The 12,074-nt window shown below is 32.9% G+C and overlaps 1 protein-coding gene across 1 annotated transcript; it reads left to right on the forward strand.

The window, feature by feature from the left end:
- Positions 1-3,708: 3,708 nt before the first annotated feature.
- Positions 3,709-9,867, forward strand: LOC143543149 (exonuclease V, chloroplastic-like). Its single transcript, XM_077035538.1, has 7 exons — positions 3,709-3,999; positions 5,064-5,180; positions 5,380-5,501; positions 5,774-6,065; positions 6,723-6,799; positions 6,929-7,160; positions 9,742-9,867. Exons 1-7 carry the CDS (start codon positions 3,709-3,711, stop codon positions 9,865-9,867), a joined length of 1,257 nt encoding a protein of 418 aa, XP_076891653.1.
- The last annotated feature ends 2,207 nt before the right edge of the window (positions 9,868-12,074 follow it).

The following is a 12,074-nucleotide window of genomic DNA, read 5'->3' on the forward strand; positions in this document are numbered from 1 at the left end:
AAAATAAATATTAAAAAATATAAAATATAAAAAAACTATTCACTCAAGCCATCAAATTGCTTTATTTGTAAATGAAGGTTTCTCATGCATTTACCCCGAATTCAAGGGTAAAGGTCTCACCAAACCCATATAGCTCTTAAACGGGTTATAACATCTCATTATATTAAAAATTAATCTAATAAAATATTTAATATGAAAATCCTGTAAAATAGGGATATACTAAAAATTAATATCCTATTTTATTTAAAAAAAATATTAGTTATAATTAAGAAACAATTTTATAATAAAGAAAATAAACGGGTAATGGGTATTACCAAACCCAGATAGCTTTTAAACCGGATTATAACATATCATTTATTTGTGAAACCATTTTATCATCAAACATCAAGTATATTAATTATTAACTTTCTTACAATAAATAAAATTAAAATCCAAATATACATATATAAATATTAAAAACGAATAATGTAAAACAACCCCTGTAATACGGAGGATAAAATCTAGTGTATATATATATATACACTTATAAATAAACTAGGTTATGAACCAAGGACCAAAATGAGGGAAGATAATAAATTCCGGGGTTCGATTTCGCCGATAAGGTTCTTTTAACGTTAAATTGCAAATAAAAAGATTAATAACAAAAGAAATAAAACAATTAAGTAAAACCAGGCCTAGGGGGGCTCGAACCCGCGCCCCAGGCCGGTTCTCAGACTTAACAAACCAAGCGCTGACCATCAGGCCAGCGTCTTAAGTTGGTTATAACATGAGAAAGTTAATTTATAAACAATATTAGATCTTGTTCTTCCCTAATTCATACCATAGAATTTCAAATCGGGTTAAATGGTTATTATTGATTGAAATTGGTTTGGGGTTAATGTTTGTTAGATAAAAACCAACCAAATACATGTAACAATTTCCAATAACAACGACGAATTGAGGTAATCAGGGTGCATGGATGTGATGGACGAGTTTTATTGCATTCTAATCGTGTTTTTATAGTGTAATTGAGTTGCGCTATCCACTGCTTGCTTAATTAGCTATCAATTTCAAATCGATTTCCAAGTTTAAGGTGTTGGTGGGAGTCGTTTGTGATTGCCGGCTGGAAGAGGAAGAGGAGGGAAGAAAGGTTGGGGGGGATGTCGGCTGGAAGAGGAAGAGGAGGGAAGAAAGGTTTTTTTTTCTTTAATTATTTGCAATCTTATCCCTTGGGCTTAGGATAGTGATCAAAAGTTGCTAAGGTTTAATATTATGTTAAAGACTGAAAATGACATTTTCCAAACTTTAGCTACTAGTTTAGGAATGCAAGAATACGAGCGGTGTGCAACAACATAAATCTCATAAAAAAGGGAAGAAAAAATTTACTGTTGTTTTATTAAACAAGCACGGATCAGAATAATAAGCATTTTAAAAGTGGGTCGGGTTTCGCATTTTAAAATTAACGAAGTTACACCTTTCATCTCTTAGGACACTTAGTTTTAGATAACATATTAAAACTAAGTTTTTCATGATATGGATAACCAATTTTTTTAAGTTAGTAGTTAAACTATTAAGTTATTAGTTTTCGAAAATCAAAATTTAGTTTAATTTTGCAAAAACATAATTGGTTAATAAATTTATTTTAAAATATTTGATATTGGGTTTGTGATGTTATAACTAATTATAATATTACAAACAACCACAATAGCAAATAGGAATATGTGAATCTTAAACGGCCAAGATCAATGACCCTTATGGTTGCTTTGTGTTGTGACCACTTGACCCGATTGATCTTGCTAACAGGCTCTAGCAAGATTAATCGGGTCAAGGGGTCACAACACAAAAAAACCACAAGGATGGATTCTTGGTGCATCCCATCATTTTTTGTAACTTCCACTAACTTCAAGAACTCCATGTCCTCGTCCTCGGTTTTTCCTTCGGGTCTTTCTAATAACAATATTCAACCAATACATATAATGAAAACAAAACCCTACCTATTACAATTTTGAACCATCATAAATGGCCAAAATCCATAAAATAAAAACCAAAAGTAAATACAACTTTTGAACCATCCATATGCCCAAAACCAAAATTTTTTTTGACTCTTATGTTGTAACCAAAGCTCTGATACTGCTGTTGGGCTCCAGGGATGATCAATCAATGGTTTAACGATGAAACCCTGTTTTAATTAAAGTTTCATAATTATTAAGCTCATTAATTATTATCAACGCATCGGGATAAAAATAGAGTAATCACCACTTTTATGTAACCTGACAAGATCCGGTTACAAACAATACGAGTACGTATCAAGACAACCAAATTAAATATAAATAAAAAATAACAAATCTAATTTTACCTCGGTTAATAATTAATCGGTTGCGACACCTAGGGATAAAAAGCTTTGCTAGGTGACTATTTAAACGAGACCCGGTGGTGGCGGTGCGTTGAAGCAGTTGACAGTAGCGTAGTTAGCGGCGACGGCGGTTCTGGTGGGCAAGAGGGAGGTGGCCGGCGGCAGTGGTAGGTTAATCTCTTTATTCATTACCAACTAATGATTAGGTGGAAAATATATAAAACTTCGCATATATATGTGCGTGTGTGTGCGCGTTATATACATTTCAATGAATTGAAAACGTCATATAATCTATTATTATTATTATTATTATTATTATTATTAGGTAACACATTGTTCTTTTAATTAAAAGACTCCAACATACAATGATAAATAGAGAAAATAACAATTTAAAACATTATTCTAAGTTATTCTACATATTTCTAATTTATACCATGAACCAAAAAAAACATTAATTAAAACTTCATCATCTACTGAAGTAATATGTTGTAAACTATGAAGCGTAAACATGCAGATACTACATAAGTTGTGTGTTATAAAAACTATTTTTATTGAAATTATAAAACATTTAAGTACACAACTTAAAAATGCTTAAAATATGAATATAACAATAAGATATAATTAATTTTTATTAAATCGCGTGTTTAATAACGCAACAGTATAATCCAAATCTCGTGACTTAAATCACAATTTCAATCCAAACATTCATACATCCACTCCAAACGTTCACAAATAATTTCTCAAAATCCAAAAAAAAAAAATAACGAAGTCTCAAAATTTTAAAAAATAAAAATGAAAACAATTAATTGTTTTTAATACTTAATAAATGATTATTATAATAATTTATTTTGAAATTTCTTCAACTTAAGAGTTAATACTTAAAATTAATATTCAAATTAACATGTGGAAATTATATAAATGAAAATTTGATGAGCTGGAAGCCTATGTGGACTTACTAGTTAAATGTCATGTGAAAACCTTGTATTGGTTTAATAGTATACTAAGATCCTACCCGGCCACCAAGCCCATCTCCAATTCCAAAGCCCGGTCCACAAATGTTATCATCTCGTTATAATTAGTCAATACCGGTTAACTAACTTAAGCGGGTTTGATGTTCGTTACCCAAAATGTAGCTCTTAAGGGTCATGACTCGTTCGGCTGCGCTGACCTAACCAAAACTGTCTACAATATCCAACAGTAGGGTATATCAGGTTCCACGGTTTGGGAGCATGGTGTAGGGACTAATTTTATAACTTGTGTATTTAAGATTAAAAAAAAAAAAGAAAGAAAAAAAAAGCTTCCCTCGGAGGTAAGCGAGAAAACATGTTTGCTTATATCTATCTCGATCGGAACACCAGTTCCAACGGTCAACGAAAATGCCGAAAGAAACAGCCATCGAATCTGAGATCCCGACAGAAATTGTGAGCGACGAAGAAATGTCACTCATCGAAGCCGCCTTCTCCCTGGCTTTTGCAGGCCGATCCGCATCCATTTCCCGTCACTTCCATCGTAATCCGCTTTTTTATAAACGATGTAATAATAATTCATATTCCCTCGGTGATATCGAAGATGGGATTACTCAAAAGAAGAAAAAGGTTAACGAATCCTCTTTATTTCGTCGATTCAAGAAGAAAACAGGCCTCTTCGTTACCGATATTACATCTACGGTATTCTTTTTTTTTCCTCAATTAGGCTTCTGTTTGTTTTTGGGGGTAATTGCGTTGAGTTACATGTTGAATCGTTGAGTTGAATAAAACACAAATGTGAAAGACATCAACTTCAACCCGTTATTATTAGTCAATACCGGTTAAAAACCGCCCTTAGATCATTAAAAGCTATTGGCCCGAAGACCGAGACAAAATTTGGGGGATTTTTTTATCAAACATTTAAATTTTTAAAGACCTATTGGTTTTGACTTTGAGGTGTGCAAAAGGTTTCTTTTTCTTTTTTTATTTTATATATATATAATTGTGTTTATAAATATTTGGTAGTTGAGTTTAAACATTAAAAATGTATGTTTTTATTTCAAAACTATACATACATTTCATATATATATATATATATATATATATATTGACATGTTTAATATTGCCAACCTGAACACGGTCTATATCAGGAATTGCCACCCTCATCGGAATGGAAGGAACACACGCAATTATACACTACAGTACACCAGTCCCCATTGATACAGAGAGCTTCTTATTACTTCCAACAGATTGTAATGGCTTTTAGTTTTGGCATAAAAACCGATCTTGACAGGCCCAATGTATGAACTGACTGACTAAATTGGACTACGAATGACCGACCTTTTAGCAGTCCGGTCTACTCTTTGGTCTGTTTTTTTGCTGCTTTCCAGTCACTGGTTCGGTCTGTGCTCTGTCCTAGTTTAAGTTTTGACTATTTAATGACAATGCTTTATAACAAAACAAACTGATTAATCAGTAGAAAATTATAAGCAAGCTTCCCAAACAGTAGAAACTGCTTACTAAATTTTTCGTTCTAGTATCAATAAGTAGTTTGGTACTAAAATCAGAATATATCTCTACGTATGAAGAAAGTCTCAAATCTACAGTGAAACTAGGCGTCTCGGATTAATGTGAATGGATGGATTATGTGACATTGTACCTTAATACGTGTTTAGTATTATGTTAGCCTTTTGCGTCTTTATTTTTCTGTAAATTTTACAGTCATGAATTTGACAAATTAGGATTGTGTTTTTATGTTACGTTAGGAATGGTGTGAGAAACAAAAAGAGTTCTTTCTAATATGCGGAAAGCCAAAGGCTAGTGAAGCCATGAAAGCCGGCAGTGCTCGTCATGCAGTACTTGAAGAAGGGTACGCTTCAAATGTTAGTTATGTATGGTGGTTTTTGTGGAGAATAATAATAAGATCAAATATTAGTTACAAGTGGGTGGATGTGAAAAAATGGGTAATCTTTGTGCATGTAGTGATGGGTTGACCTGGAATACTTACGTCAATAATTTTCTTGTAATTACAAGAAAAAGAAAAGAATATTTAATTTGACCATTTTTGGTTGTGTAATGCAGGTTATAACAAAAGTTGAGGTTGTCATAAGATCAGCTGAAGAACATTGGGCTTTGAAAATGATTAATTTTATACATGGTACTAATCAATTAATTCTTGATGGTTTAACACGCGAGCTGCCACTGTAAGCTTCATTAACTTTTCAATATTTTTTTTAACATTTATACATAAAAATTTATTTACCATTCATCATTATTTCAAGCCACGGGATTTTATTTATTTAGGAGTCAGTTTGGTTATATTTTTTTTGGTCACAAACGTATCAAATAGGCTATAATATTTTTTTTTACGAGAAGGTCCCCAAAACGTATTTAAATGCATACATTCTCCTTCCAGCTCGTCTTATAAAAAGATTATTATTTTAAAATCTAATTGTTAAAATGACATCATCACCAGGATTGGTTTTGCGGAAGACGTATGTATGGTTGGAATCATCGATGAAATACGGATGAAAGCTGGAACAATAACATTAGTTGAAACAAAAACTCGTTCACAAAACAATCTTCCATCTGAGCCTCAACAAAGAAACGGTAGGCTTCAGTTGATGTGTTACAAGTACCTTTGGGACAACCTGCTTGCTCATCCATTTCTGACCCAACACTTTCTGCAATTGTTCAATTTGAACCCTGATTACATGTTATCTCAAGAAATACTTGAGATCGCCATTCAAGCAGGTGCACCTGTACAGGTAGGTTTGACTCCTTCATGGTCAACACTTTGATTCTTAGCGGGTCAAATGAATAAATTTTATAGAATCAACTGAACATGTAAACATGAGCTTGAATAGTTAAGCTGGTTAAACTAGTCAACAAAGTGTGATCAAAATGCATAAAGCCTCCCTCTACGGGTGTATGATATTGTTTCTGATAGTCGATCCGTATCATAGTCATTCGTCGGGTTCGGGTATAGACTTAACTGTTTGTTTTTTAAAAGTTTGTACGATACTTTTGGTCTGAGATATTAAACTCAATACTATTTGAAAAATTAATGTGTATTCACGAATTCTTGAACCGATGTGTTTCGTGTTAATTTGATATGGAGTTAAATCAGTTCGGGCTATTCGAATTTTTTATGTTTAAAGGACTAACCAATACCTGACCCTAATAATAATCGGTTTAATCGGCTCGGGCATTCAGGTAACAAGTATGTTTGGGTTGGGTCGGGTACACGTACAATCAGGTCAGGTTGAGTTAATGGGATTCAGGTAACTTAGACCTACCTCCTTCTAGTATTATATTTGGCATATAGTTTTTTTTATTAATATCAAAACAATTTTTTTATAAGCTCACAAAACTGAAAAAGTGTTGATTACAGTTTATTTTTAAATTTCTGGATGTGTTTTCAGACGCTTAATGACATATTAGGAAAATACCAATATGTTTGTTCCATGTTGCCCGAAACTCAAGAACAGCTTCTGTTGAGGTAAGCCCGTGCATCATTTATCATTAAACAATTGATATGATTATCATAAATTAAATCATATATTTCATAAAATCATAAATTGATGTTATGTTTGACAACTGCTTGCTTTCTTTTTTGTCTCTGTGACAGATATGAGTACCAAGAAGACCAATCTTTAATAGGGGAGAACCAATATTTATATGACTCTGATTGGGTCACGGATAAAATTCGTTCGAGTCTTGAACTCTGGAAGGGTGAACGAGAAGCAAATTATGCACCCGAGAATGAGCGTTGGAAATGCAAGCACTGCATGTACGCGCCTAGGTGCCCGATAAACACAATTACTACTACTACTGTACAAACCTTAGAAATAATGAACTCAGTGAAATTTTAGTGTGTAACTTACTGAAAATGTGGCCTTGGTTTTATGGGTGGTTTGGTACAAAGTGGTTTAGTATAAAAAAAACATAGGAGGCCATGAGGAGAGGACGATATGGGTTCTACGGCTCAGTAGTCCCGTTATCGCAAGTTTCCTGCAGACAGTCACACAATGTAAGCTGCAATCTGTTGATGTGTGCGAAAATTCTTTTCATTATCACCGAAAAACTATATCACGCAAATGCATTACATCCTTTAAAAATTGTTATGTCATGTCTTTTATAAAATAGATAGCATTATTATACTCCTCTTTTACTTCTCAATTTATTAGATCGGTGATTAGAACTGGGCTAGGAGAAACTAGAAAATCAACAATATACAGGAACAGACCACAAAACGGAAACGAGAATGATCAAGAACCTCATCACTTGATTTGGTTAGCATACCCATCATTAGTGGATTCTTGTCACTTATATACAAACTAGATTAGTAGTGTCTCATGTGAAAAATATAGAAAATGTTAAATATTACATAATGAACATTATAATTTTATAAATTATAAGGTAATTGCATACATATTAAAGAAAATAGAATGTAAGCATCATATCATTTTGGTTGAGTTGGTAAATTACAAACATTTTAAAAGCAAAGTAGTCTGTTTGATTCCCATCAATAACATATTTTTCATTTTAACAATTTTAATTAAAACAAAACAGATAAAGTGAAATTTGTTAAAATTGGACAATAGGTCTTCTTTTAATAGTGTAGTTATAGTTAGATTTTATGCTAAATTTACGGCCTTTGATGTCAATAGACTTTCCAATTCAGGAGATAACAACTTTGTCCATAAACACAACACCGGAATTGCTTGTTTCTTGATTTCACCATCTAATTAGGTTTAATGGGTTCTAATGTGTTCTAACTCATTAGGCAACATAACAAATTAACATGTGATTATAACTTATAGAACTGTAAACCTTATGCCATACGAAACTCAAGAATTAAAAAATGAGGATTATCAAATCACACCTAACACTAGGATGTTACATCAGCCAATCACAAATAATGATTCTGAGTCTAATATATCCAATTATTTCAACTCAAGATTGTTATTTATTAATGTTGATAATAGAGATAATTACTGTTTGAATCCCTGGGGTTTTAGGGCGGAGTCACGTTGAATCCCTAAAAAAAATGAACTTCTTGATTCCTTGTCTTTTAAAGAACGAATCGGATGAGTCCCTCCTTTACTTTGCCGTCAGTTTTGCCATCCAAAAAGGTATCAAATTACTATTATGCCTCTTATTCATTATAAGAGGTGAATAACAACCAACATCATTCTAACCCCTAACTTCACTTATCTGAATCTTTTTCTTCTCCTTGATGCCATTAAAACCCAAATTCGATCAAAGCCCTATTTCAATTGGAGCCCTAAGTTACTCTCGTCTTTGATTGGAGCCATAATGTCGTAGTTCTCTTCTTTTTCGCCTGGGAGATCGAGGTAATAGGCTATTGGTGCATCATATTTGTTTTGCTCTTGTGGTGCGGGTACGTGCTATCCTATATCCCGGACGAATGCTAATCCTGGTCGACAATTCTTGTGTTGTGTAAGTATTTCAATACTCAAATCTCTCCATTAATTAAGAAAAATAGGAAATCAGTTGTTTTTTAGGTTATATTTGAATGAAATCAGTTGGTATTGAGGTTATATTTGAATGAAATCAGTTGTTTTTCACGTTAATTTTGAGTAAATTAATCAGTGTATCAGTTGTTTTTTAGGTTAATTTTGAATCAAATTAGTTGACTAGTGTTAGAAGTAAGGATGACAATGGGTCGGGTTTAGGTATTCCCAAACCCATACTCGATTAGTAAAGCTCGTCCCAAAACCCATAAGGTATTTTTCGGGTAATTACCCGTCGGGTATTATACCCACGGGTTTCGAGTATACCCGTTAAGTTATTAAAAAAACCCGTCGGGTATGCCCGGATCAAAACCCCATCGGGTATCTATTGGGTTTAATTAAATAATCAATTACATTGTGTAACTATTTGATTTGCGGGACGTAGTAGAAGTCCTTAGTGTTTACTTAATTAATTTACTGTCATTGTCTGTATGCGTATTCTGTTACTTGTGACATATATATGGCTAAACCCATTAATATAGTTTTTTATTCTAAGTATGCAATCTTCTATATCCCAATAATTTAAATACAAAACAAACTGATTAATGATTATATGTCGTGAGACAAAATTTGCAGAGTGATTTCAGATAATGGTCTGATTTATTTACAATAAATTATGTTTTGAATAAAGAAATATATGTTAGGTTACTCGGTTATATAATCGGATAAATGGGGTTATTTAATCGGGCAATCAGGATGGGTAATCGGGCATATTAGAAATCCCAAACCTATTCTAAACCCGCGAAAACTTTTAAAAGTAATACCAAACTTGTCCCATACCCTAATGGGGCTAGTATTACCCGTCCCAATTGTATTTGTACGGTGTAAAGCTGTAATAGTTGAAATTTCTAATTCTAGTTGTTTATGTTTACTCTATTTACATGTTGTATTATGTACTTAGCAGCATTGCTACAACCATAAAGAAGCAGTTGAAGCTCACAAGGAACCAAGTCAACCGCAAGAACATATGGGTAGGGTTGACAAGGATGCGGGCCAATTGAAAAACCATGTTGGTAAGGCTGACAAATGACAATGAAGTCTTTCAATTGCAACAACATGAACTAATTGGTTGCAACCATGATCCATATGAAGGCGAGCATGATTCGGACTCCGAATGGTCAAATGATGATGATTGCCACTGGAAATAGGAGTGTAGTTGATGTGTGTTATGTTATGTTTTTCTTTAGTATGTGTCTATGTTTTAAGGGTTGACTTCAACAAACTGGTTGTATAGCAAATGTTATTGGCTGTAAAACAAATTTGGCACCAAGTTATATTAATTTTATCTTTGTTATAGAGTTCACTATAGTTATCAATTGCAATGGCCTATCTTATGACAATAAAATTGCTTAATTAAATAGTAAAAAACTGAGTCAATTGCAATGGCCGATTACTAAATATGACATTTAGCAGCAGTGACTTGCTACCCATACACACCCATATAACAAATATACAAAAAATATAACCCTAAATCATACAAGTTAACATCTTTTGCAGAAATCATAACAATAAAAGGTTTTGACCATCGCACATAACCAAGTCAATTAGATTACACAAACCAAGTCAATACCATTACACAAATCATAATATTAAAAAGTCAAGACTTTCACAGATAACCAAGTCAAACAAACACATAACCAAAAAAAAAAACTCAAAGACCCAAGGTGTGCACTTGTAGTTGTCGTCCGACTATTTTGGCCCGGTGCATCTTCTACAATTATGACTAAAAACACCACGCTGCATTTTACTGTATCTCTTTTTCTTGTCACTCTCTGATATGCTCTAAGAATGCGATCACAGGCTTGTCCCTTGCTCCAACCAATTGCTTGTTAAACCTCCCATACATATTGTTCAATTGAATATCACACTTTGCCCTACTTGAATAATGGGCTTTTGACCATGTTTTAGATGAAATCTGGTTGAGCCAATCATATAAAACTTTCAAATAGTAAAGGGATGGAAGTGACACCTGCTGCTTTGAAGAACATGCTTTTGTAATTTGTACACATCTCCACACCATTGATTCTTCATGTTCTCATGGATGTGCCTAACGCAAAACCAATGCTCAGCTCTAGGGAACAACTTTTCTAATGTAGGAATTAAGCCCTAAAACAACAAATAAAAACAAGATTAATAGCAAAAAATACAGCATTAACAGCATCAAAATTACACTAAAAAACAGCAAACAAAACAACATTAGCAGCAAACAAAAACAGCATTAACAACATCAAAACAACATTAACAGCAAACAAACAGCATTAATAGCAAACAAAAAAACAATATTAACAGCATCAAAACAGAATTAACAGCATCAATAACATCAAAACAACATTAAACATAAACAAGTTGTTATCATCTCTAATTAAAAGATAAAAAATCAATATTTGTTTATAATTTGAACTAATTACACAAAATAGGAAAAACCCTAATTTGAACTTACTGTAAGTGTCGAAACAAAATTCCTCATCAGGAAGACGTGTCCTTCAAACTCCACGGGCCATCGAAGAAGATGGAGGCAACGAAGATGAAGCCTGTATTTCCTATTTCATGGTAAAAAAAAAAAGAAGACAAACGGTTGTAATTTTATGTTAGGTTAAATTGATTTGTAGATAGGGTAAATATGATAGCACAAGGAAATTGACAAAAATACCCTTCAATTTAAGGTCTTGGTTAACATCTGTTAGATTGAGGGACTCATTCTGTTCGTTTTTTAAACAACAAGGATTCAAGGAGTTCATTTTTTTCTTCGGGGATTCAACGTGACTCCGCCCTAAAACCCCAGGGACTCAAATAGTAATTTTCTCTTGATAGTATCTATCATAGAATCCTACGGTTCACCATTATCATCTATTGACTTTGCATAACTTATATACTTTTAGTAACCAGATAAGAGACTATGGATAATAAAATCCAAAAGTATACGTTTCATGCTATTCAAATATGTTCACGAGTCAAAAGTATACGTTCGCAAGTCAAAAGCAATAGTGAAACCTTTCAAGAAAAACTTAAACTAAGTTTCAAGCATTATTTCAAAATAAATATTTGTTCATGCAAAAATAAGAACTGGAAAATTTTTTAATAAGAAATAAAGTAAAATCATCTCATATTCTCATGATTGAAGAACTTGATATTCTTCAAATTTCAATGTTCCTTTCCGGCTTTCGTATCTAGACTTCTTGATCTCTGCAACATTTGCATGAAAATGCTAATTACCTTAAAGGATTACTTAAAAAAATA

The sequence above is a fragment of the Bidens hawaiensis genome, unplaced genomic scaffold (genome assembly GCF_021521415.1).
Source record: "Bidens hawaiensis isolate Kalapana, Puna unplaced genomic scaffold, B.hawaiensis_p1.1 tig00013072_1, whole genome shotgun sequence".
In the NCBI taxonomy this organism is placed as follows: Eukaryota; Viridiplantae; Streptophyta; class Magnoliopsida; order Asterales; family Asteraceae; genus Bidens; species Bidens hawaiensis.

What these genes read in the sequence shown, in the direction of transcription:
- LOC143543149 (XM_077035538.1), top strand. Translation starts at nt 3,709, where the DNA reads ATGCCGAAAGAAACAGCCATCGAATCTGAGATCCCGACAGAAATTGTG. An exon ending in AAGAAGGGTACGCTTCAAAT is followed by an intron (nt 5,181 to 5,379) that starts GTTAGTTATGTA and finishes TGTGTAATGCAG; the next exon opens with GTTATAACAAAAGTTGAGGT. An exon ending in CAAGAACAGCTTCTGTTGAG is followed by an intron (nt 6,800 to 6,928) that starts GTAAGCCCGTGC and finishes TCTCTGTGACAG; the next exon opens with ATATGAGTACCAAGAAGACC.